Below are 27,435 nucleotides of genomic sequence, written 5' to 3'. Positions count from 1 at the left end.
TAACATTCTTCTTTCTTTAACATTCTATGAAGATGTGTCTTGATCTCCTAGAGCCATGGAACCTCAAGACTCAAAGTAAACTTTCTCTTTGGTAAATTATAGGGCTCTGCATAAATGTGAGCTGCTTTATAATAATAATTACTATTATTATATTGTATTTAATTCTGCCTGGAATAGAGTCCGTAACAAATGTGTACATAATTGGTATTGGCATATATTTGTTGAATTGATGTGTCTAAATAGTGAATCATATTTTTGACAGATATGAGATATTAGATATTCATGTGGTCCAATTCTTTCATCTTGGAGACTAGAAAACTGGAGTCAGAGAAGTACGTAAGTGACTTAAGATTACACCATTGGCAAGTAGTAGGGCCAAGACTCAAAGCAAGAATTTATTTATGGCTGTAAATCGAATCTGCTTTCCACACTTCCATCTTTGGTCACAATTATATTCAGATAATTCTGTTATTGTCTCAATAGATAATTAACAGCCTGTAACACTCCTAAACCCCTTTCTCAGATCATTAGAGCATGCAATAAAAAATAACAAATGGATAAACAGAAATATTAATAAGTAAATCTTCCTAGAGAAATTTGTTTTTTAGAAACAGTTGACCTTAATCCAGGTTTTGTCAACTAATACACTGACACTTCAGCAAGACAGTGGACTTCTTTGAATCCCAGTCGATGCTTTTAAAACCAATGGTTACTTTCCAGGATCTTTGAGAGCTAGTTGTTCAACAAAGCCATTTTTAGAAATTAAACTATAAAAGCTTACCATGTAATAAGTTTTCTTCAAAAACATAACTAATAAATGCCTAAAACTCATCACTTCATAACCATTTACTACATTTTACCAAAACTCCAGGGTTACGGTGTTTGTAGGAGTGGGCAGATGACATAATGGTTTGCTACAGTGCATTTCTTTCCAACTCTGTGAAGTCTTGTTGGTATCCTAAAATCTGCCATGGTGGGAGTAGTTACACCTCAGAAATCAGCAAACACCCCCACTCCCAGAGAGCTGGTTTTTAAACATTTACCTACACATGGTGATGTCATGCTCCTAATTTGAAAAATGAGCTGGAAACTACTTTCCATCAACTCACACTCCAATTCCAATTGAAGTGATCACCATTAGAGACAAGAGAGGACAATCCTGCCAAGTTGTCCTCTGTGTTTGAAAACAAGCGTGAACATGATCAGATACAAGGCTTCTAGAAAAGAAACCTGAAAAAGCCACTGGAAACTGTGGTTTAACAAGTGAAAAAAGAATCAGGAACTAAAACTCCAGAATGAGGACAAAGAAACAAAACAGCAAATTATTAAGCCACCCCTGTTCTCTCCCTCCTGCTTCCTTCTTTTATATTATAGATTATTCCAATGAAAGGATAGGAATTGTTCATGTAATAATTGCTGTATGTGCAGTAAAATAGCTATTTGGATTCCGGCTCCATTTTAACCGTCTTTAGTAGCTCCCAACATAGTAAAAACATTCCCCCCAAAAAAACAAAACAGGCCAGCTAGTAAAAGACATTTCCATGAAATTTGTAATAAAAGAAAGGTACAAAAAAGTGGTTCCTCTACTTTAAAAAGATTTAAGCACATCTCAAGATTATTCAAGCATATCCAAAGCACCCGAATCCTATAATGAAGAGCTATTGTGCAACCCTCACCTAAATACCAAATCTAGCTCTTTTGCTAAAAGATTTAGATGCAAACAAGTGGTCTATTTATTTATACAAACAAACCTTTATCTAAGAAAACAAACTTCTGTATAAACAGACTTTTATTTTGAGGGATCCACTACTCATTTTCCTCAAGACATCATTTGAATTTCTCAAATTGATATTTGAAGTGCTCTTTTCCCAGGAAGGACATAGTACTAGACACACAAGGTGAGAGGTGATAGGCAATCTTCTGCTGAGAGGGCAGTGAGACCATGCTTATCTCCTTTTCACAGGCCACCCCTCTGGCATCAGACAGGGGTGTCTAATCTTGCTAATGACTTAGTTGTTCCCATTCCCGCCATCTTATTTTTGGACTCAAGGGAAAGGGAGGTAAACTTGAGTTATGCAGCAGGTAGAGGATGAAAAGAATTAGGAAGAGGAGGAATAATATTATCTGACACAGCAGGAGGAAGCTTTACCTTGAAGTCTCACTCCAACCAGAAGGAAAATTTGAATGGGGGGTGGTGGGGAGAGTAAAAAGTAGACATGTCTCAAAATGTTAATAACAGTTTTAAAACAGAAAGACATCCTCATGATCCTCATGAGGCCTCGTCATAGTAATACCAGTAACAGCTACCAATCATTGAATATTCTCTATATACAAGGAAATGTGCTAATTGCTTTATATTTTTATTTCTAGCCTTTGTAGGACAGGTACTATTTTCCTCCCACTTTAGAGATGAGAAACTAATCCTCAGAGAATTTAAGTTATTGGCCTAAGTTCACACCACTAATAAGTGGTAGAGCAAGGAGTTAAGGCCAATCATAATCAGTCTACAAAGAATATTCTACAGTCGCAATACTGGCATCTCCCAAAATATGCTATGTGGGCCAGGGTCCCTCCTCCTTATTCAGGTAAATCTGGAAGTATTATATATTATATCCCTGCAGAATTAAACGATTATGTTGCTAAGAAGTTCTGTTGTAAATAAATCTGTTAAAACTTTAGCCCAGTATTTCCCAAACCAATAATTTTTGATCAGGAAAGAGTTCTTATTTTTTTGTAATAACTAAACATTTTATGTAATGCACTCTGTGACCTTTACTTATTCAACAAAACATGGTGGTGAAACATTTATACCCTTGGCCCTTCCTGCTGGGCTAACACTTCAATTATGGTCTGAAAACGTCTCTGAGTAGAGCTAGCTTTAAGGATACAATGCAAAAGCTCTGAGGTACGACTAAGTTTTGTTTGTTGTTGGTTGATGAGAGTACAGGCACATGATGAGTTCAGAGGGTCCTCAGGGCCAAAATACATAGAGTTTTAGCTGTATTCATATTCATTAGCATTAGGGAATATTAGGTCTAATCAGAATTGTGATATGTGAAATGATGGCTCTGGCTGGCATCTAGCAAGTAGACTACAGGAGAATAAGGCCAGGGTATCAATTAGGAGACTGATATAATATTCCAGGATAGATGGCAGAGGCTCAAGCTAGGAAGTAGCGGTGGGAGTGATGAGAAGTGTGAGCTACATTTTGTAGGCAAACCTACTGGTATTTACTAATAGACTAGATGCAATGGCTGAGGGGAAGAAAAGAAGTAAGGATGACTCCTAACTTTTTTTTGCCCAGAGCAACTTCATGGATTGTTATGGGTGGCATTGTGTCCCCAAAAAGATATGCTGAAGTGCTAACCCCAGGACCTCAGAATGTGACCTTATTTGGAATTAGTGTCTTTGCAGATGTAATCAGTTATATTAGAATGAGATCATACCAAATTAGGATGGGACTTTAATGCTATGTAACTGGTATTTAGCAAAGAAACACACAGAGGAGAGTGCCATGTAAAGCCAGAGAAGACAGCCAAGTGACAGTGAGTGCAGAGACTGGAGTGGTGCATCTAATGAGCCAAGAATTACAAAGGATTGCTGGCAAACATCAGAAACAAGAAGAGTCAAGGAAGGGTCCTCCCTCCACCTCCTTCTAGAGATTGCAGAGGGAATATGGCCTTGCCAACATCTTGATTTTGGACTTCTATATGAAACAATAAATTCTGATGTTTTTAAGCCTATCGGTTTCTGGTACTTTTTATAGTAGCCCAAGAAAACTAATACATGGATAGTGGGACTAATAAACAACTGGAGGCTAAGAAAAATGTGGAAGGAGGCAGGATGGAGGAGGTAAAATTTGAGTCATCAACAATAAAATGGAAAAGAGAAGCTAAATTGATTTCTTATTAAGATATGTCTGGTATTATTATAAGTCAGGATTTCCCACGGGATCCTTCATGAAATATTAGCTCAGTAAGATATTAATAGATTTTAAAAGGGCAAAAGTTTGAGAAAATTTGGGTTAAACAAGCTTAAATAGGCTTCCTGGTTTCAGAACATCTCAGAGCCTTTAATTTGTTACTGGGCAAATGTGTTTATTTGACTGTGATACTATTCTTAGAGAGGTCCTGACTCCAGAGGTTTATACAAGACCTATTCAGATGAGGACACTAATTCCAAGGTAGAACAATTTTAAATCCTGGGCTAATTTTCTTAAGCTCCTACTTAGCTATTATTAGACAATAAAGCTGGAATTCGAAGCCAGATCTAGGTGATTCCAAAGTCCATGTATTTTACATGTATCACTGTAAAAATGATATAATATAAGAAAATCTGCCTCCACATAACTTTTGACATTATATGAAAGCAGAATTCTGGGTAAACTTGATTATCTCAGCATTTGCAAAACTTATAGGTGCTAAAATTGCAAGTGACTTAAGGGCATGTTTATCTGCAAAGCAGTGAAAATCACATGCCCAGAGAATGCTTTTTCTAGTGTACGTCTTTCAGTTTTGAAAACAATTTTTTAGGGGTAGCTGAAGCCCTCGGTCCTTTAGGACTTGGGGCAAAAGCACTATCTTTCAATGAGAAATACTTTTTCTGATGTAATTAGCCCTATCCTTCTTAGGATTAGCCTCCTTTTTGCTATCTACTGTAACTAAATTTCTCAAATAAAAACTTAAGATACATGGTGTGGCAAATACAAGTAGAAGACCAGGCACAATGGATGAGAATATTTTAAATGAGGATGGTCTTGGGAAATTCTGCAATGTCTTCACCTTAACCACCGCTCCCTGAGATGACAAGAAACTGTTCCCTGATTCCAAAACAGACATATTATTGCAGAGAGTAACTGCTACATAATACTCCCTTAGTTGAGTCTAATATTTCCTCATCTCCTTTTCCACACATTGCTTCATCTGGTCTTCAAAGTAGTTAGTGGCTCTCTAACAGAGACCCATGTTGATGGAGTAGAGCTGAGGTGGACTCCAAGTTCACTGGACCATCCACTCAATAAACACATATAGTTGACCCTTTATCAACATGAAGGTCAGGAGTATGACCTCCTGGACAGCTGAAAATCCATGTATAACTTTTGACTCCCCCTCAAATTTAACTACTAATAGCCTACTGTTGACTGGGAGTCTTACCGATAACATCAACAGTCAGGTAACACATGTTTTGTATGTTATATTATATACTATATTCTTACATTAAAGGAAGCTAGAGAAAATAAAATATTATTAAGGGGCACCTCGGTGGCTCAGTGGGTTAAGCGTCTGCTTTCACTTCAAGTCATGATCCCAGGATCCTGGGATCAAGCCCCATGTCAGGTTCTCCCGCTTGGCAGGGAGCTTGTTTCTCTCTCTGGCTTCACTCCTGTGCTCTCTCACTCTCTCATTCAAATAAATAAATAAAATCTTATTTTAAAAAATCAAACCATCCCAAATACCTACACACAGGTAATCAAAGAACAACAAAGTCATGGACTACTTAGCAAGAACAAAGAAATACAGAACTGAACTCCTTCATTAATTATTTTAAAATCAAGTATGCATAGTATCCAAAGTGGAGACCATAGAGAAAACCCACAGACTTGTTGATCTGGTTCTCCTGCCATAGAACCACCCTCTACAATTATCTCTATAGCTTCTGAAAAGTAAAACAAAACAAAACAAAACAAAGAAAACAAACCAAAAAATACTATTTTCACTCTCTTCCTTACTGCATTCTCACTTCTGTTGTACCATCTTTCCCCAATCATTAATGATTCCCAGATTCCCAAATTCAGAGATCTTCATCTTAATTGCCTTCTCTGACACATTGACATTACTGTTTTAGTAAATTTGCCAAATCTGTGCAATGTGTGCTTTCATGGGTCTTCTAGAATGTTTTCTTTCATGGTTCCCTCTTCCTCTGCCTTCCCCTTAAATATTGGGTTTCCTAGGATTCTATCCTTGGTCCACAGCTGATCTCCCTCCACACATTCTCTCCAGGGTGGTCCCATTACTCTAGGTAGAACTTCTACTGACAGTATTCAAATAACTGCTCTTCTCTGAAGCGGCAGGCTCATCTACCCAGCCGCCTGCTGACATTTTCACTCGATGCCCAATGGGTATATTAAACTCAACTGGTCAAAATGGAACCTGATCATTCTACTAAAACACAGTGAATTGAACACATTTATTTCTGTTTCCTCATGAATCCACTCTATTGTGAAATCAGAGACATTTTTTTAAAGGTATAAATCTCATGGCCAAAGAAAACAGCAAACATGGCAGATCAAAATTTTGTTGTTACTGTTAGATGGAAAGTGAACAAAGTTTGCAGAGAATGAAAGCAGAGTACCAATGGGAAACAAGCTAATTCACGTCACAAAACCACAGAAAAGCAAATGGTAAGTACCAGACACTGCAGAAGGCAAGGGGCAGCATGGCACCAAAAACAGAGGGACAGGTTGAAGTCTGCCACAGAGGGTAAAGCCTCAGGCCCCACCTGACCCTGGCAGAGGAAGAAACTCCTTCTACAGAAAACTTACTCTCTGAAACATCAAGTCAGAAACTCTAGACTTGAGAATATGAAATACAGGAAAAGTTAGAGGCATCCAATTTAAAACTAAGAAAGTCTACATACTAATTGCCTCTGGCCTCTCCAACATTCAGCTCTAAGAAAGCTGGCAGCCAGGACTATATGCCTCTATCTGTCACCCTATGCAAGAGAATGAAGGATTCTTCTCTCAAATATCTAAATCTACTGGGAGAAAAGTCCTATACACACTTACTTGTACTCCAACAAAATATCTTGGACCCCACCAATCAACTTATCAGGGAGCCAGTGAACTGCTGGCAAATCCCTTCAACACAATGGAGCTTCTAATCAGCAACTTTCTCACACTTAATATAAAACTAGAATCAAAGAAATGCTGGACATTGGAAGAAAGCCTTTAATTTGAAGGAAAAAGCAAAAGAAATTATTTGAAGGGAATAAGATCAGAAGAAAAAAAACATGAGTGGAATAACTCTTCAAAAACAAAAAAATATATATCTTCAAGGAGATGAGAAGGTATTGGATTCATTAAACAATAGAATACTGCCTTATAAAGGAATGAAGGACAAGAACATGCTCCTGAAACATAAGATGGTAGCAATTTTAAGGTTTTGATAAAAGAGTGGGATAGTAAATACACATAAATCTCCTAGAAAATATAACTCGAAAAGGGCTTTAAAAAATAGGAAGAGAAAAGATAAGATAATTCGGGGATTGGTTCTGGAAGATCAGCATCCAACTAATGAGAGTTCTAGAAGAAGAAGGCAGATACAATTCAGGGGAGGAAATTATCAAAGAGATAATACACAGACACATAGCAGAGGTATGACTCTCAGGTTTAAAGGGACCACAAAGTTCCTAGATTAAGGAAGGAAATGACACAGAACAGATTCTAGAAATAAAGAGACTGTCACTAACTTTCTAGAGAGAGATAAAGAGAGAGACATAGAGATATCACAAAAGAGAATCAAGGACCAAGATGTTATTAAGCTTTTCAGTAGCAGCAACAACTAGCAGCTGGGAAGATATGCCTCCAAAATACTAAGAGGAAAATAATTTTCAAGTTAGAATTACATGCTCAGTCAAACTATCAAACAAGTGTGAGGATAAATTACAGAAATCTTCAGGTAGATATAAAGTTTCAAGAAATCATTTCTTACACTACTCAGCAAGCTACTAGTAGATGTGTTCCACCAAAACAAGGAAGAAAACCAAGAAATAGGAAGTTGGAAATTTCACTAATAGGGGAACTAATGCAGAAGAGAAAACCCAAGATGACAGCTGAGCTACCAGTGCAGGTCAGAGCAGCAAGACAGAGCAATCCACCAGCAAGATCCCCAAGGGGAGAAAAAAAAGAAAAAAAATATGACTATCACATGAGTTTTTGTAAAAAATCATATCTTTTTGTTTTGTTTCTGTTTAAGTACGATTTGCCAACATATAGTATAACACCCAGTGCTCATTCCATCAAGTGCCCTCCTCAGTGCCTGTCACCCAGCTACCCCAACCCCCCACCCACCTCCCCATCCACAACCCTTTGTTTGTTTCCCAGAGTTAGGAGTCTTTCATGGTTTGTCACCTTCTCTAATTTTTCCCACTCAGTTCCCCTCCTTTCCCTTATAATCCCTTCCACTACTTATTATATCCCACATATGAGTGAAACCATATGATGACTGTCTTCCTCCATTTGACTTACTTCACTCAGCATAATACCCTCCAGTTCCATCCACGTTGAAGCAAATGGTGGGTATTCATCCTTTCTGATGGCTGAGTAATATTCCATTGTATGTATAGACCACATCTTCTTTATCAAGGGATAAAAATCATATCCATAAGGATACTACCATTCTGTCAGCAGCTTTGGACAGAAGTCCTGCTAGTGTCACAGAAAACTAAGCAATCCAAAAAGAGGCAGTTATTCACTTGATGAAGAGTATATAAAACTGCAAGAGAAAGGCAATGTAATTAGAGCATATTATCTGGTTCAGCAAGAAGTAACACTTGAATCATAAAGTAAACATCAGATATGGATTTAGCAACAATGAGACAGTCTATAGCCAATGAACAGGGTGGGGGGCAGGGAAGTTGAGATATAAGCTAAGAGTGCTAAATTCCCACTTTGATTAATAAGTTTATGAAAATATCTCAAATTGAGAAAAAAAATGTAACTCTTAAACCAATAAGTCAAGAAATAGACTGAGTAGATTAGTTAGAAATTTGGAGTTAAATACTAGAAGAAACAGACAAAAGAGTCAGAGGACCTGAGTGGTTCAGTTGGTTAAATGTCTGCTTTTGCTCCAATCATGATCCCCGGATCCTGGGATGGGGCCCCATGTTGGACTGCTGCTCAGCGGGGAGTCTGCTTCTCCCTATCCCTCTGCTGCTCCCCTTGCTCATGCTTTCTCTATCAAATAAATAAAAAAAAATCTTAAATAAAAAAATAGTTGGAGGAAATCTTACAGATAATGGAAGGGTGGGGAGTGATAGGGAAAAGGACTAAATTTTTTTTTGATAAGAAGTGTAATAGGACTTCAATTTTTCACCTACATTTGTGTATTATGTTGATAAAAATCAAAAGCAATTAATAAGAACTCAAACACCAAACTTAGTATCTTCTTCCCTAAACATGTACCTACTTCTCTGTTTTCTGTCTTCCTTAGAAATACCGTCCAAGTGCTAATACCTTATGTTTTAACTATATCTCTCAGTTAAGCTGACAGTATGATCCAAAGGTGGGAAGTTAAAAACAAACAAACAAAAAAAAAAAACACAACAAAACCACAAGCACAAAATGACATCACTTAGGCCAAGTCCCCAAACGAGGGCTTAACCCATAATCTAATTACAGTTTCAACTTTCCCCATAAATGTAGTCCTAACTAGTCAATCAGGGTTTTTCTGATGGGTACTAGTGAGTCTTCCCCCATGGGAAGATGAGGTCGTCTGCATGATAAGACCCCTCCTCTCTCCCCCTAAGAGACAGATGAACAATTCTTTTCTTTTGCTAATAACTTTCTTTCCCCACTCTCCTATAAAAACCTTCCATTTTTTACAGCTCCTCAGAGATCCTCTCTACTTGCTAGCCCAAATGCTGAAATTCAGAAATCACTTAATAAACCCAATTAGATCCTAAAAAAAAAAAAAAAAAAAAAAGGAAAGGACAGAAAAGAAAAGAAAAAATGAAATACTCTCAAAGCACTGAAGCTAGAAAAGCTAGAAACTCCAGATTCTTGATTTATCTCTCTCCTTGCTGCCTTCCCATAGCCAATCAATCATCAACTGAATTTCAGCTGTCTTTCAAATTTGCCCTCTCCTCCTCCTTAGCCCTCCTCCTGTGTCCTAATCCAGGTCCTTATCATGATTTGCCTGCACCACTGCAAATCTCACAGCTGCTGATTCATGACCCTGACCTTAACTCCCAGTTAGATGAATTTCCCCACACTCTTCATTTGCTGTTGTCTTTCCTATTTTCTTGGGCCAGGGGTTTTACACCTCTTCAAACTCTGTTACTTGGCAATGGATAACCAATACTTAAACAAGGTATCAGCATAATAGGGCAGGGGAAGTCAATAGAGGGCAGATCGCAGACAGCCTGGAAGCTCTTCAGAAACTTTATCCTCTAGTGACTGGAAACTACTGAGTGCTCTGTATTTTGAATAGAATATTACGATGGCAGTAATAGGGATGGATTTATTGAAAAGAGAGAAGGCATAGATACCAGTTAATAGGCTTTACAGTAATGCAGAATTAAGAAGATGGATCCTAAACCAGGTAAAGGCAATAGTAAAGGGTGTGGATTTAAAAATACTTAGAAGGTAAAACTAGCAGAACCTTGTGAGTGATGAGATATTATATGTCGGAATAAAACAGAATGTATGCTGATTCCCAGATCTGACTTAGATGGCTGGGCAGATGGTGGTATAGTTAACTAAGATCTCCCACTACTAGATTTTGCCATGAATTATACTAGCATTAGTGCACTAACAGGTGTGCATGTATATAAAGGGAGGACTGAAGAATCTGAGAAAGCGAAAATCAGCCCTTCTGATTCTCGCAGTGTTCCCAACAGAACAGTGACAATGTTTCTACATGGCCAAGGCCACACTGCAGGTGCAAAATGACTGACAATCCTTTCTGGGGAGTTGCTGCTTTCTTTCTTTCTTTTTTTTTTTTTTAACAATAAATATTTTTTTTGTTGGTGTTCAATTTGCCAACATACAGAATAACACCCAGTGCTCCTCCCATCAAGTGTCCCCCTCAGTGCTCGTCACCCACTCACCCTCACCCTCCGCCCTCCTCCCCTTCCACCACCCCTAGTTCGTTTCCCAGAGTTAGGAGTCTTTATGTTCTGTCTCCCTTTCTGATATTTCCTACCCATTTCCTCTCCCTTCCTTTCTATTCCCTTTCACTATTATTTATATTCCCCAAATGAATGAGAACATATAATGTTTGTCCTTCTCCGATTGACTCATTTCACTCAGCATAATACCCTCCAGTTCCATCCACGTTGAAGCAAATGGTGGGTATTCTTTCTTAGCAACGTGTCCCCAGCCCCACTTTGTTCCTCCCACCTCCTGAACCAAGACTGCTGTGATAGTCAGTTGCTGAACTGCTTTGAAAGCGACCACCACCCCCACTTCCCTGAGCCCTCCTTTGTCTCACTTAGCACAAGGACAAACCTTTCACAGGCCTCGTCCTATGTACCCAGTCCCTTGGGTATATGCCCTCCTTTGCTGCAGGTAAGCAAATAAAACTAATTTTGCATCATTATAAGTGAAGACAAGTCAGAAAGACCATACAATCAAGGGGGAAAAGACAATAAATGTAGAACCTAGAGGGCTGCTGATGGCTCTATATATTATTCTGTGACAAGAAAGCAAGTCTTTGCCACCATTCTGGAATGTACAACATTTGATTATAAAAATTTTCAAGTTCTCAGAAAAGATGAAACAATTGTACAATGTATACCCCTACCTAAACTCTATTATCATTCCACTGGTATTGATTTAGTGCCTACTATTTGCCTGGAGCTAGGCTTACCTGTAAAGACATAAAAAGCAGAGTGAAATTAGGAAACAAGAAAGAGTTTGATTTGGGTGGATCACAGAGTTTGTAAAGGGGTCATGTGACCTTGGTCTGTGCAGTCATGTTGGAGTTGCATGGAGGACATTGAATTTCAGGGTAGGCAGTTTATACTTCATCCTAGTTGCAGTCAGGAGCCACTGAAGACATTTAAGGAGGGGAGTGTGTTGTGCTTTCGAAAGCTCATTCCAGCATTGGTGTTAGGCTGGAATGGAGAGAACCTGACATCTGAGAGCTAAATTAGGAGATTTTTGCAAAAGTCCTGGGACAAGTAAAGATTGAACAGCTAACAGAATAGATTGGAGAGAGAGGAAAATGAGAATCGATCTTTTGGGAGCTGGGTTTACCGACTCCCCCAGAGAGCCAAATAAGATATGTCCAGTGGTCCTTTTGAAAGATAAATAATGGAATATATGGAGTCTCAAAAGAGAAGGGAGGAAAGGCTAACCCAGGATGCCTACATAAATATTTTGACCTGTAAATAATGCTAACAATTTAAAAACAGCCTCCAATTAGAATCAGAATATGGAGAAAAAGTTAAGAGATAAGTCCCAAGGATATTGGGAAGATAAGATGCTAAGAATTTGCTCTTTTAGGCCAATAGATCAAAGGACTTAAAGAATTATCCCCTCCCGTTCTCACCTCACTTCCCAAGTTCTGGTTTAAAGCAATAAAAGAAAAGAATATGGTTTCAAGTACAAGGCTATTCCTACAATATCTCCAAGGGAGACAAATCTCAATGGTCTGGTTTCAGTTCAGTTATGCTTAGTAGGTAGACTTTATGGTGAAAGCACCTGATCACTGTGAACTGAGTCCATTATTGCTTAAATCTTTGGACTTGCAAATATATAGCATAAAAGTTTAAACTTCGTTCCTAGTTTTGGCCAAGGTACAGTTCTTAGCACTCTGTCCAGCTTACTCCCTCCCAAATCTATGTAGATGTTAAGGAGTCATTCTTCCAAAGGTACCTTTCAACCTATGAGAAACTTACCTACTTTCATTCTTTTAAACATTCTTAGTTCAGCCCATGAAAAACCCATATTATTAAACCCCTGGGAATGCTAAACTGAAATAGTCACATTTGCTCTTTAAAATGAACTACACTTCTTATTAAGAATGGGTCATTACCTGTTTACCTTGGGAATTTCAGTGTTAATAAATGGGTATCTGATGTTATCTGGGGCAGTAATTAAGCTCTTCTCTATCTTCCTTCAGTACATACCAGGATTGTATTCAACACGCAATCTTTCTTCTGACAAATCATATGCTTTCCAAAACAAAAGCAAAGTCATTAACAAAACACTGTCAAGCTCTTTGCTTCTTGTTTTTATTTTCTCAAGGGGAGTGAACCGGTAAGCCCTGTGAACTTCCTAAATGCTCTTCTAAGTTATTTGAACTACCTGTCAGTCAAAACCCACTTATTCCTCAGGCTATAAAGTCAGTCTAGGAGAACCCCACCATAAACTGGTTTATAAGTTAGACTCATATATTTTGTGAGACCAGTCATGCCCTTCCCAAAACCCCAACTCCTACTAAAAAAGAGAGAGAGAAAGAGAGAGGGAGAATGTAACAGCTTCTCGCTAAGAACACTAGCATTACATTATAAAGAGTTTCCACTGGACTTAAAAGTGGCCTGGAGTACAGATCTAGAAAGCCCAAACAGCCAAAGGGTCTTGACAACTGTACAGACTTCCACATGCCAACAAAACCAATGTGACCTACCGTTGCCAAAAGTGTAAAGGTTTCTGAACTTTCAACTTTCTTACAACTTTCTTGAAAGTTGCTTTTCAAGTTAGCAAACTACATTTTAGCTGGATGGGTTTCTTTTTTTCTTCCTTACATCTCCGTTTTTTCTCATCTCACACCAAAAATGGTAAAAAAGCTAATGGTACATATAAGGGGAGGAAAAAAGACAAGTGCCTTTAAAACGGGGAGACCGCAGCTTAGCAAACTTAAAACATTTGCTCAAAGTCACCAACTAACAAAATGTATGGCTGAGATTTGAATCCATAAATATACCAAAGCCTATTTATTTATTTATTTATTTATTTATTTATTTATTTATGCCATGAGGCCAAAGCTGACCTAAAAGGTACTGGATGCTTCTATTTGGCTTCTATTTGTCTTTACGGGGTCCCACTGGCTCCTAGGAACTCCCCAGCAAGGGCTGAACCCACTTGGCTGGGAGCTGTCCTGTGCACCTCAACAACCGCCCCCCCCCCTTGAGTTTTCTCCTAATCCTGTATTCCAGGTCTCTCTCCTGTGCTTTGCTTCCATCAGCCCAAATCCCCTTTTGTGGGGCGCTCACATCAAAGGCATCTCCCGCTTCCATTCTCCCTGCAGCACCCACGGAATCAAAGCATCCCAGAGAGATGCGCTGAGGCTGACTGAGGCAGAGGAGGGTCCCCGCTTTGCACCGAGAGTCACGGGGGACCCCAGAACTTCGCGCACCCCGGGCCGACTCCTGAACAGGGAGGTTTCCCGGCCTGGACCTGGACTAATCACCCCCCACCCACCCCACCCCCCGCGCGCGCCAGGGCCTCAGACTGTGCAGGAGCCTTCGGGAATGTTCCCCGGCCCGGTGCACCCAGAGCCTATGCCAAGCATCCCGCAGTTCCCCAACCTGGAAAACCCGGAGCCGACCGCGACCTCCCGGTGCACGCGGCCCCCCGACCCCCGCGACCCCCGCCCCGCGCTCCCCGCCGCCCGGGCCGCCGCCGACCCGCGCGCCCTCGGCTCACCCCAGGCCTCCTCGCCCCGCCGGTCACCTCTACCCTGCGGGGCGCGGCCCTGCACTCCTCCCGCGCGCACGTGACCCAGACCTGCGGCGCCAAAGGCCGGTCCCCACCTCCCCTCCCGTGACCCGGCCGCGCCCCCCGGAGAAGCAGCAGCGGGCACCCCAGAGGGGGATCCTGAAAGGTAACGGTGCAGCTCTGCTTGGTGGGCTCCTTCCTATGTTTGGATTTTCCCCTCCCACTTTTTTAAAGCTGCTATCAGAATCTCCTTTTAAGATTTTATTTATTTATTCCTGAGAAACACAGAGGCAGAGACACAGGCAGAGGAAGAAGCAGGCTCCCCTCCCCGACCCCCCCCAGCCTGATGTGGGACTCGATCCCGGGACCTTGGAATGGACGGAGCCAAAGGCAGATGCTCAACCACTGAGCCACCCAGGTGCCCCAGCTGCTCTGACTTTGAACATTGTATTTATTTATTTATTTTTAAAGATTTTTATTTATTTATTCATGAGAGACACAGAGAGAGAGAGGCAGAGACACAAGCAGAGGGAGAAGCAGGCTCTATGCAGGGAGCCCGATGCGGGACTAGATCCCAGGTCTCCAGGATCAGGCCCTGGGCTGAAGCCCGGCGCTTAAACAGCTGAGCTACCCGGGCTGTCCATGAACATTGTATTTAAAAGTTATTCCTCACACTGGTGCTTGCTAGTCCTGGTGCTTGCAAGCCCGGTACTTGCATCTGGAAACCCGAGTGGTGTTTTACTGCCACTGTTGAGAAAGGCCCCTTGCAGTCACCCAAAGTCCACACTTCCAGTCGCGCTGATCCCCAGAGCTCACAGGGTGCCGACATTGTGTCAGGTGCTTTTCCCACAGTATCGGGTGGGAATCTTATATCCTAAGATATATTCTGTACTAAGATGATCTCCGTTTTGCAGGCAGGAAACTGAGACTTGGGTTAAGTGTCCCATTCAAGGTCACATCTCTTGTAAGTGACCTCAGGGGGTATTTTTAACCTCCTTCAGGTACTGGGGCACTGAGGCAGACCTTGAAGGAAGACAAAATCTAAAAAGGTAAGGAGATTCCAAGAGCAAGTTAAGACAAAATGCAAGAATGTCATCATTTGCTGCAAAACCAGCAGCCGAATGGCCCAGCCGACCCACTGAGCAGGGAAAAAAAACAAAACCAGTTCATTGTTATTTTACACCATTTACATTTTGGATGGTTTCTTATGAAACTAAGGCTAACTACAGCACTAATTTTGTAACCTGGGACAAATTATTTAATGTCACTGAGTGTCAGTTTTTTGGAGAAGCAATCTGGGGATCATGGACACTCCGAAACAAGGTTTGGGGAAATATGGATTTGTGGCAGGTGGCTCACAATGGACTCAGTCCCATGGATGCCTCACTCTATGTAGAGGAGTACAGCCAGTGGAGGACCAGAGGGGGGGGCCTTCTAAATTGTGGGCCTTAGCTCAAAGAAAGCTACTGGTCAAGGAATACTGGTCATGGAGCCAGTTAAATGAAAACCAAACTGAATTTTACAGTAAATAGAAAATGCATCATACTTACGCACATGTATTCAAAAACAGGTGTCATCATTTTACTGCAATCTTAATAACTTCAGAGGCATAAATGCTGCAACTTACAAAAACATTACTTGAAAATTTAATTAAACATATTTTATACTTATTCAGTTTTGTGAATTTTGAGTAACACATTTTCAGTTTTAATTTTTGTTTCATTTCCCAAGTGAAAAATGGCATACATTTATTAAAAGGAAAAAATTACATCTATTAAAATAATGAAAACTTAGAGCCAAAAGAAGTAAACTTTCAAATGACAGTTTTGTAAGTGTGTGGCATGTATACTTCTGAAGTTATTAAAGCCTAAAATTGCAGTAACGTACTTGAGGCGCTCTGTACTTGAGTTTGCGGTATGTGGGGTTTTGTACTAGAGATTAGCTTAGATTTTTAAAAAAACAGTGCACCTGGGTGGCTCAGTTAGTTAAACATCTGAGTTCTGCTCAGGTCTTGATCCTGAGGTCCTGAGGTGGAGCTATTGGCTCCAGCAGAGAGTCGGCTTCACCCTCTCCCTCTCCATCTGCCCCTCCTCCTGCTTGTTCTCTCTCTCTCTCTCAAATAAACAAAATCTTTAAAAAAGAAAAAAGAAAGAAAAGAAAGAAAGAAGCAGTCTTCTTTAAGAAACCTGAAGTTCAGTTGGAGAGATGAACCACTTAAATTGATCCCATAATACAATATGATAAGAGCTTTAAGGGAGGCCTATAAAAAGTACTGCTGGTACAGAGAACAGGTACCAAGTGACTGGCTAAGGAGCCAGGTGACATGAGATGACATGAAGCTGGGCATTAAAAATGAATAGACATTATGGGGAAAGGGTATAACACAGGCAAAGAACATAACCACTTGTGAATTGCTGTTGCATTCTGGGAGTGATTGACTATTCGGGGCTACCGGATGCACTCAGGATGGGTTAGCAGTTGGCTAAAACAGATATACAGAAATCAGAATGGGAAAAGCTTGAATGTCCAGCTACAAACACTGATGTCATTCAGTTAGTAGACTGGGAATTCAAGTTTTTTTTCTTTTAAGTTCAATGTGCCAATACATAGTATAACTCCAGCGCTCATCATATCATGTGCCCTCCTTATGCCTGTCACCGAGTTACCCCACTCCTTCCCACCTTCCTCCCCTTCTGCAACTTTTTTTTTTCCAGAATCACGAGTCTCTAATCGTTTATCTTCCTCTCTAATTTTTCCCCACTCAGTTTTTCTTCCTTCCCTTATGGTCCCTTTCACTATTTCTTATATTCCACATATGAGTGAAACCATATGATAATTGTCTTTCTTCGATTGACTTATTTCACTCAGCATAATACCCTCCAGTTCCATCCACATTGATGGAAATGTTAAGTATTCATCCTTTCTGATGGCTGATATATTATTTTATATATATATATATATCACATCTTCTTTATTCATCTGTTGAAGGACACCGTGGCTCCTTCCACAGTTTGGCTATTGTGGACATTGCTGCTATGAACATTGGGGTGCAGGTGCCCCTTCAGATTACTACATTTGCATCTTTGGGGTAAATACCCAGTAGTGCAATTGCTAAGTCGTAGGGCAGGTCTATTTTTAACCTCTTCAGGAACCTCCACACTGTTTTCCAGAGTGGCTACACTAGCTTGCCTTCCCACTAACAGTGTAAGAGTGTTCCACTTTCTCTACATCCTTGCCAACATTTGTTGTTTTCTGTCTTGTTAATTTTAGCCATTCTCACCAGTGTGAAGTGGTATCTCATTGTGGTTTTAATTTGTATTTCCCTGATGCTGAGTGATGTTGAACGTTTTTTTCGTGTATCTGTTGGCCACGTGTAGCTTTTCTTCAGAGAAATGTCTGTTCGTGTCTTCTGCCCATTTCTTGACTGGATTGTTTGTGTTTTAGGTGTTGAGTTTGATAAGTTCTTTATAAATCTTGAATACTAGCCCTTTATCTGATATGTCATTTACAAATATCTTCTCCCATTCTGTAGGTTGTCTTTTGTTTTTGTTGACTGTTTCCTTTGCTGTGCAGAAGCTTTTTATCTTGATGAAATCCCAAAAGTTCATTATTGCTTTTGTTTCCCTTGCCTTTGTAGATGTATCTTGCAAGAAGTTGCTGGGGCTGAGTTAAAAAAGGTTGCTATCTTTGTTCTCTTCTAGGATTTTGATGGATTTCTGACTCACATTTAGGTCTTTCATCCATTTTGAGTCTATTTTTGTGTATTGTGTGAGAGAATGGTCCAGTTTTGTTCTGCACGTGGCTGCCCAATGTTCCTAACACCATTTATTGAAGAGACTGTCTTTCTTCCATCGGATATTCTTTCCTACTTTGTGAAAGAGAAGTTGACTACAGAGTTGAGGGCCCATTTCTGGGTTCTCTATTCTGTTCCATTGATCTATGTGTCTGTTTTTGTGCCAGTACCATGCTGCCTTCATGATCACACCTTTATAATATAGTTTGAAGTCAGGCATTGTGATGCCCCTAGGTTTGGTTTTCTTTTTCAACATTCCTCTGGCTGTTCGGGCTATTTTCTGGTTCCATACAAATCTGAGGTTTATTTGTTCCAACTTTGTGAGGAAAGTCCATGGCATTTTGATAGAGATTGCATTGAATGTGTAAAGTGCTCTGGGTAGCATAGACATTTTCACAGTATTTATTCTTCTGATCCATGAGCATGAGCATAAGCATGTTTTCCCATCTCTTTGTGTCTTCCTCAATTTCTTTCATAAGTGTTTTTTAGTTTTTAGAGTACAGATCCTTTACCTCTTTGGTTAGGTTTATTCCTAGGTATCTTGTGGGTATTGGTACAATTGCAAATGGGATCAATTCCTTAATTTCTCTTTCTTCAGTCTCATTGTTAGTGTATAGAAATGCAACTGAGGAAATCAACTTTCTTAATGAAGTAAGATAAAATAGAATAGAGGAGGTATATTAATTTCCTAGGACTGCTATAACAAAATACTAATAACTGGGTGGTAATAAACAATAGAAATGTATTGTTTAACAGTTCTGGAGGCTGGAAGTCTGAATTAAGGTGTCTGCAGAGCCATGCTCCCTCAGAAACCTGTAAGAGAAGGATTGTTCTCCCCTCTTCTAGCTTCTAGAAGCCCCAGGCGCTCTGTGGTTTATGGCAGCATAATTCCCATCTCTGCCTCTGCGTTCAAGGATGTCCTCATGTCTCTTCACATTATCTCCCTTCTATATGTGTCTGTCTCTCTGTCCCAATTTCCCCTTTTGATGAGGACACCAGTCATATTGTACTAGGACCCACCCTAATGACCTCATTTTAACTTCATTACCTCTATGAAGACCTCTTTCCAAAGAAGGCCACATTCTGAGTTACCAGAAGTAAGAGTGAGGACTTCAATGCATCCTTTTTAAAGGACACAATTAATCCATGCAAAAAGAGAAAATATCAGAGTAAATCATGCTTTGTGACACTTTGTTTCAGTGTGTGTGTGTGTGTGTGTGTGTGTCCTAGGTCATTGTATTAGCTTACTATTGGTAGCATACCAAAATTACCACAGAATTAGTGTCTGAAAGGAACACATTTATTCTCTGGGGTTCTGGAATCAGAAGTCTCAAATTAATGTGTCAGGAGGACTGCATTCCTTCTTGAGGCTTTAGGGAAGAATCTGATTCCTTGTCATTTTCATCTTCTAGAAGGTGCCCACATTCTTTGTCTCCTGGATGCTTCTGTCTATCACTCCAACCTCTTGTTTCTGTCCTCATATCTCCTATAAGCTAATCCTCCTTGCTCTCTCTTAGAAGGATCATCGTAACCACATTTGTCCCACCAGTTAATCCAGGATACTCTTGTCATCTCAAAGTTCTTAACTTAGTCACATCTGTGAAGTCCCTTTTGCCATGCAAGGTAATATATTCATAGGTTCTAAGGGTTAGGACATGGACATCTTTGGAGGGAGGCATTATATATCACAGTCATAATGCAAACTGTATTTGTTACTATGAGATATGGTCAAAATAGCTTGAAAGCCACAGCACTGGAAGCCTGAATTTTTTTTATTAAGATGTATTGCTTATTTTCTTCTTATGAGCATAATACATGATCATTAGAGAAATATGAAGATATGCAAAAAGGTTAGATAAAATTTTTGTTGTGACTTCTCAGAGATAACCAAATGATGTATTTTTATTTAATCTTTTATCTATACAAATATATGTTATAAACAAAAATGGAATCATATCATATGGAGTTTTTTATCCTGCTTTTAGCAGTTAGCATTATATCCCAATTATTTCACACGTTGTTAATTCAAAAACATAATATTAGTGACTGTATAATGTTGAATCATATGAGTCTATTATAATTTATTCAACCATTTCCAACATTTGGTCATTTGAATTGCTTCCAATTTTTTCATATTATTAATTCACTAAGAAATATTCTCATATAAATAATTATATGCATCTGATTATTTCCTTAGGAGAAAAATCTGGAAAGCAGAATTACTGAGTCGGAGGGTCTTTGGAAGGTTATCCAAGTTCAAAGAAGAGAACTCTGTTGGCAAAATAAAGTACATGGAGCAAAGGTGTGGATGAAGGTGACAGCCACGGGAAGAGCCGAGTTGGAAGAGTCTAGTACAAAGTACAGATAATCCCTGCAAAAGAGAATGAGCTCTTGGGCCAAACTGTGTGTGGTAGTCTCTGTATGAGTTTCCTAGAACTGCTGTAGCAAATTATCACAAACTGGGTGGCTTAAGACAACACACATTTATTCTCTCACAGTTGTGGAGAAGTCTGAAATCAAGTTGTTGGCAGGGCTGCTCTCCTTCCAGGGACTCTGGGGGAGGATTTTTTGCCTCTTCCAGGCCCTGGGAATCCTCAATGTTCCTTGTGTTGTAGCTGCATGTCTCCCATGTCTGTCTCCTTTTTTACATAGCTTGTTTCTCTGTGTTTCTTCACGTCCTCTCCTTTTCTTTTCTTGTTTTTTTTTTTTTTTTAATATATATTTACTTATTTGGGGAAAAAGAGATAGTAGGAGGAGGGGAAGAGGGAAAGAGAGTCTTAGGCTTGATCTTAAAACCCTGAGATGATGACTTGAGCTGAAACCAAGGGCCCAATGCTTAACCTCATCTTGAGTAGTTAGCTCTGCAAAGACTCTCTTTTTCAAATAAGGTCACAGTCTGAGGTTCTGGGTGGGCATGAGTATTGAAGGTGATACCATTCAACCCACCAGAATCTCTGTGGAAAGGAAGGTACAACTGTGGGAGGTATTTAGATACACTGAGAGGATATGGGAATGGCTAAGCATGGGGTAGGCAAAAATGATGAGTCTGTATATTTTCTTAGTTAACACTTAGCCTGTCTTTCTTAACATCCATTCTTCAGTGGACTCAAGCATCTAAAGGCGCGCATCTGGTGAACCCATGAACGATTCTGTTCTGAAGCCACCCTGCAACAGAGATCATGTGTGCTTACAGCCAGACTGTGCAGATACAATTGTCAGTAGCATGAGAGAGATATTTTAATATGTGTCTTTTCATAGAGAAAAATGTCTCCCTTCTCTTCACTGCTCACTAGCATATCTTAGTATAGTTGGCTGAACATTTCTAATGCATAATTTTACATTTCTCCCCAAATTACCATAATTGTAATCAACTTAACCATTGAAGAATCAAAATATGGAACTTGTAGAGAAGACTCAAACTACTGAAAATAATATTTTTAGCTTCTTTCTTGTACTGAGTACTCAATAGTGGACAAAAGAATGGCCTTGCAAAGAAATTGGTTAAACCTTCTTCTTTGATTGGCTTTTCTGAAAACAAAGTTTTAAAGTTGTCAGGTTGGGCAGATGAATGGATAAAGCTGGATATATATATATATATACACATATATATAATGAGCTATTACTCAGCCATCAAAAAATGAAATTTTACCATTTGTAACAACATGGATGGAACTAGAGGGTATTATGCTAAGTGAAATAAGTCAATCAGAGAAAGACAATTAATTATATGATTTTACTCATATGTAGAATTTAAGAAGCAAAACAGATGAACATAGAGGAATGGAGGAAAGACATAAAACAAGACAAAATTAGAGAGGGAGACAAACCATAAGAGACTCTTAATCATAAGAAACAAACTGAGGGTTGCCAGAGGGGAAAGGGTTAGGGGGATGGAGTGACTAGGTGATGGGCATTAAAAAGGGCACAGGATGTGATGAGCACTGGGTGTTGAATAAGACTGATGAATCACTGATCTCTACCTCTGAAACTATATATTAATTAATTGAATTTATTAATATCCATAATAATTAATTATTATTGAATAATAAAATGAATGATTAATATTCATAATAATAATAAATTCAAATTAATTGAATTTAAATTAATATATTTAAAATATATATTAAAAAACCACAAAAACCCAAACAAACAAACAAAGAAGCAAAGAGTTGTCAGATTGGAGTGCCTGGCTGGCTCAGGTGGTAGAGCATGTGACTCTTGATCTTGGAGTTGTGAAAGCAAGCCCCACGTTGGGTGTAAAAATTACTTAAAAATAAAATCTTTAAAAAAATAATAAAGTGTCTTCACTTGAACTTAAAATAATTTTTTTAAAAAAAGAAAAGATTGGGTTCATCAATCCAGGTGACTTCAGGGTTCCCCCAAGCCCTTGTATTCTCTGCACTCACATATTCTGGGGAGACTCTGGTTTGTTAAGCCCTAATGGTTTAGAACATGAGTTGGACCCAGGTTCAACTAGAACCTGCCATCTGGTGACCTCAAGTAAGTGACTTCATCTCAGTTTTCTCATCCATACGTGGCAAAAAAATAGTATTAACTCCCTTGCAGTGTTATTAAGAGGGTGAAATGAGATAGGGTACATAAATACTTGTCATACAGAATGGGCTCAATAAATGGTAGCTATAACAATAATAATGATGATCACACAGGCTTATGACTGTCATTCTTTCCAGCTGTCTCACCCAAGATCCTGAATTGCATCCTCTCTCTCACTGTATTTCAGTGTATCTGGACACCACAGAAAAGCGTGCCCCTCCCTGACCTATGGCCAGAGCTTTGCAGTGTGCCTTATATTCCAATTAAGAAGACACAGAGAGGAGCCCATTTACACGCCTCCGTCAGGTAAATACAATTCCAGTTGTCTAGCTTCGGAGCTTTGATTTCACATTTGTAGCTGCTGCCACCCAAGATAAATGTGGACCTGTAATGAAAACAAGGGGAATTGATTAATCTTGTAGACAACCATGCCCCTCTTACAAGTGTCTGTGTCTCTCCCTGCACTTGTCAAGGCTTCTGCCATTGTTCCTTTTCAGTGTTGTTACATATCTTGGACGGGCAACCCACGGCTTTGAAAACAGCTCACAGGAAAGAGGAATGTCACAGCCTGCACATGGTATTAACTTATTCAATAAACCATCAACTACACTGCTTCCGAAAAGAAGCTAGATATGTCACATTCACAAAGTTGCAAAAACATCATCATGCTGTTGAAAAGGAGGGGAGCAGAGATGCAGCTGATATAACCCCATGGTGTTTCTGCACCTCAGCCATAGCCTTGAGAGGTAGACCCAGATGGCCCTGACCCCACTGTAAGACGCAGCTGCGTGCCCTGGAACCTTAGGGAAGTGCTTCAGTCTCCTTACACTTTGGTAAGGAAGGGCCACCTCCTAAGACTAGCCGCAGGCTACAGACCCAGGGAAGTTGTGGCTAATTACATGGTAATTACGTATAATAAGTGCTTCTGCTCTCAGCATGATTATTCTTCCCTGGGTTGCTTGCCTCCTTGTGTCTGGTTTAGGTGGGGGAACAATGCCCAAATTAATCTAAGTCTTTTGTGAATGAATCAGTTTATGTTCTGATGATCCAGCACCCTTTGGCAGCAGGTGTTAAGCCTTTCTAACAAAAGACATATTTTTGGTTTCCCTTTGGCTGTGCTGAAAGCCGGGCAAACAAGACTTTGGAGGATTAAGGATGAATTATGGGATTAATATAGACTTGGCCACCAAGGACCGTAGTGCTAACCCTGTGTAAAGCTGTGAGAAATCATCACAGTGAACCTTTGCAGGGCTTCATGGTTTACCTAGCACTCTTCCTATATATCATATCTTTAATTTGCACAGCAGTCCTGCAAAGTATATATTGATATTATGATGAACCTGCCCATGTGCGCAGTATAATATCTGATTAAGGGCACAGCGAGGCTTTAGGAGTAGACTGGTAGGGATTTGAATTCTAGCTCAACCACTCATTAGCTGTGTGACCTTCACCATGTTAATTAACCCCTCTAAGCCTTAGCCTTCTCATATATGGAAAGAGGACAGCCCTACAGGGCTGATCTGAAGATTTAATGAAATTATGTATAGAGCTGTTAGCACAATGCCTGGCCCATAGCAAGCAGGCCATTCATTGGTTGAAGGCAAAAAAATTTGCAAATGATCAACAAGAGATCAAAGAAACTAAGTAGGGAAAATGGCATGTGACATCTCTGCTTTTATCTTTCATTCAAATTTTATTTTATTTTCCTCTAATGCAAAGAGTGGTTTGCTTACTAATAAAATACTAGTATGCTCTACTTACTAATAAAATATTAAGCCTATGATTAATTGGATGATTCAAAGCAGAGTTGACCTAGAAAAGTGACTTTGCTGGTTCTGTTGTCTCTTGAGTCTGTCAAGAACCTCAAGGACTAAGTAGTATCACCAGATAAAGGAATGCAGATAAAATAGGTGAAGGATAGTCCTTGCTAGGAATACCTAAGCAATTACCTAAAACCTTATGTTGTATTTTATGTATGGTGGTTCAGGCTAAACTGCTCAGACCCTCCTGCTTGGCTAACTTCTATGGATTTAAAGGACCATTCCCTGACTTTGAAATGGCTATGCCATAGTAGCATACAGCAGCTGGGTGGAGAGGAAGACCAGTTCCCAGCTCTCTTCCTTTTCTAGTCTTTGTCCCTAGCTACAGTCTTTCTCTCAACCTTGGCTTCCTTATCTGAAAATGGAGGCTATAACACATCTCCTATTCCATCCACCAACCAGCCCCTTGGCCCCAGAGGCTGATTGAAGCATAGGCGAGATGAGGGCTATTAGGGCACTAAGTGGACCGCACGGTGTGTGTCGTGTGTGGCACAGTGGTCACCAATGTGATGGAAATTGCCTGTGCTTAATTTGTATCCCCTCCAGCCTACCCAGAGATCTATCAGGAAAAAGAGTAGAAAAGGAATGATGCCTTCCCTTTCTTAAACAGACTCAACACCTAGGTCTTAAATTCTAGACTTCTTTGCACCAAGATGGTTGGAAGAATTATTTTTTTTTTTTAATTTTTATTTATTTATGATAGTCACAGAGAGAGAGAGAGGCAGAGACACAGGCAGAGGGAGAAGCAGGCTCCATGCACCGGGAGCCTGACGTGGGATTCGATCCCGGGTCTCCAGGATCGCGCCCTGGGCCAAAGGCAGGCGCCAAACCGCTGCGCCACCCAGGGATCCCGGTTGGAAGAATTATTAACCTCGCCTTTCCTCTTTCTGTGCACCCAGTTGTTTATTTCTCTCAGGAAATTAAAAAAAAATTTATTTGTTCATTTGAGACATACATATATATATGTATATATATACATACATATTTACATTTATATATACATCAAAAAAGTTTATTTGTTCATTTGAGACATATATATATATATATATCCCCCAGATATGGGGCTCAATCCCAGGACCCTGGGATCATGTCTTGAGCCAAAAGCAGATGCTTAACTATCTGATCCACCCAGGCACCCCTCTCTCAGGAAATTTTTGACAAAAGTGAGCAAACTAAACAAAAATACAGTCTATCCTCATTGTTTGTGGATTCTGGATTGACAAATTTGCTTCCATGTTTTAGATAACAGGGCCCTCAGAATTCCTCACCCACCTGTCTACAAGAACCTGCTTCCAGAGCCTGCGGAGATTCATTCTTCACCTGGTTGGGGAGGCTCCTGCTATGGGGGTTGGATATTCAGGCTGGGCTGTGCGGGAGCAGGACAGGCTAAAAGACTGTCCAGCTCTATATCACCGTGTTCCAGCATAGAACCTCAAGGAGTCTCAAAATTCTAAATTCAAATCTGGTTCCCCAGGTTGTTATAATGGCATGTTTTTCAAGATAAGAGGGTCGAACATATTTCATTTAATAGTTTGTTACCTTAGTTTTTAACTTCTAAATATTTGGACACTTGGCATGTGGACCTCCATTTATACTCTTATCCCAGGTCTCCCAAGAAAAAAGCAGACTTGGAAAAAAATAAAATTGTTGTTGATTTAAACTGCTAATATTTGGGGCCTGTTTGTTACCACATCATAACCTAGCTTATTCTGATGTTTGTAACTGAAGAGGTGGTGGCAGGTTTTTCAGTTAGAGAAGTTTTAAAGCCATATGTTCTGGAATGTTGACATGGATGCGAGGAGGGACTCAATCCAGCGAGCAGTCCTGGGAGACTCTGAGAGCATTCCTGTGGTCTGTGGTACAGACTGAGGGAGGCGTGTCTGTGTAATTTGCCTGGGGCGGGATGCCAACGGATGAATGAGCATCAGTCAGCTGCACTGAGTAAGTGAAGGAAAATATGGGCAAGGGAAATTGTGAATCTTGGGGATCAGGGCCCTTCTCATTTATATGAGGGTATAAGCCAGCATGGGTGTCAGATCTAAATGAGAAAGCGATATTCTCTCTCTCTCCTCCCTACCCTCTGAACTGATCGATTTTGGACTTCTTGCCAAACTCCACAACTGTGAACTCAAATTGGATTCTTTTTCAAAAATATAAAAAGATATGACATTTCTTATACTCCAAATATCACAAAATAGTACACACTTGACCAATCTATAAAGTGCTATTGTTATTACCTTAACTTGGTTTACACCATTTCAGAAAAAACAAATACATTTTCATGACCTAAGAGAAAAAACAATTTTCAAAAAAAGTAAATCTCTTTCCAAAGCTAGAAGGAAAGACCAGGGCAAGAGAAGAGAAAGGAGGGCAGCCCCGGTGGCGCAGCAGTTTAGCGCCTCCTGCAGCCCAGGGCATGATCCTGGAGTCCCAGGATCGAGTCCCACGTCAGGCTCTCTGCATGGAGCCTGCTTCTCCCTCTGCCTGTGCCTGTGCCTCTCTCTCTCTCTCTCTGCATCTCTATGAATAAATAAATAAAGTCTTAAAAAATATATTTAAAGAAAAAGAGAAGAGAAAGGAATAAGAAAGATATTGAGCTTTTACTATTGGCCAGAAGCCATGCTAGGTATATCATACGTGTGATCGCACTTAGACCTCACCGTATCTCTACATAGTTGTCATTACATTCTTCATTTGAGAACAGAAGTAACTAAAACACAAAGATGTTCAAAGTTTGTCCACGGTCAGAGAGCTACTAAATGTTAGAATCTAGATTCAAACACATTTGATCCCAAAGCCCTCATTCTTTTCAAAAGTTTCAAATAAAATTTGGGCTGTTGACATCACCACTCTGCTTCTGTTTCCAAGCCCTGTCCCTTTAGCAA

At 39.9% G+C, this 27,435-nt stretch overlaps 2 protein-coding genes across 38 annotated transcripts in view; one reads left to right on the top strand and one right to left on the bottom strand.

Moving 5' to 3' along the window:
- Nucleotides 1–14,446, bottom strand: part of CPVL (carboxypeptidase vitellogenic like) — a 126,994-nt gene extending 112,548 nt beyond the window's left edge. For both annotated transcript variants that reach the window (XM_077856378.1, XM_077856381.1), the window contains exon 1: nt 14,372–14,446. The gene's annotated coding sequence lies outside the window, so the exon portion shown is untranslated. The remainder of the gene's footprint in view (nt 1–14,371) is intronic.
- On the top strand, nt 10–26,217 carry LOC144288669 (uncharacterized). 36 transcript variants are annotated; one of them, XR_013356628.1, is made up of 8 exons: nt 10–116; nt 263–332; nt 2,408–2,585; nt 20,374–20,478; nt 21,278–21,390; nt 22,918–23,036; nt 23,228–23,307; nt 25,793–26,217. XR_013356628.1 is itself a non-coding variant. In XM_077856386.1 (7 exons), the coding sequence occupies exons 3-7, from the start codon at nt 2,550–2,552 to the stop codon at nt 25,976–25,978; spliced, it is 582 nt and encodes a 193-aa protein (XP_077712512.1). In that variant the 5' UTR covers nt 10–116; nt 263–332; nt 2,408–2,549; the 3' UTR covers nt 25,979–26,217. The 36 variants fall into 36 exon arrangements, 24 of the variants coding, with proteins under 24 accessions (XP_077712512.1, XP_077712513.1, XP_077712527.1 ...); XR_013356629.1 differs by having other exon boundaries at nt 20,374–20,490; XR_013356636.1 differs by lacking the exon at nt 2,408–2,585.
- Nucleotides 26,218–27,435: the final 1,218 nt, after the last annotated feature.

This window comes from Canis aureus, chromosome 18 (assembly GCF_053574225.1).
Source record: "Canis aureus isolate CA01 chromosome 18, VMU_Caureus_v.1.0, whole genome shotgun sequence".
Lineage (NCBI taxonomy): Eukaryota > Metazoa > Chordata > Mammalia > Carnivora > Canidae > Canis > Canis aureus.
The sequence above is the reverse complement of the archived record's forward strand: the minus strand, read 5'-3'. Positions and strand labels throughout refer to the sequence as shown.

Excerpts from the sequence above, each read along its gene's own strand:
- LOC144288669 (XM_077856382.1), top strand. The coding sequence starts at position 283 with ATGTGGTCCAATTCTTTCATCTTGGAGACTAGAAAACTGGAGTCAGAG. Across the intron at positions 20,535-22,917 it reads TTGGAAGAGTCTAGTACAAA|TGTATCTGGACACCACAGAA; the intron begins GTACAGATAATC and ends ACTGTATTTCAG. Across the intron at positions 23,308-25,792 it reads AATGTCACAGCCTGCACATG|ATAACAGGGCCCTCAGAATT; the intron begins GTATTAACTTAT and ends TCCATGTTTTAG.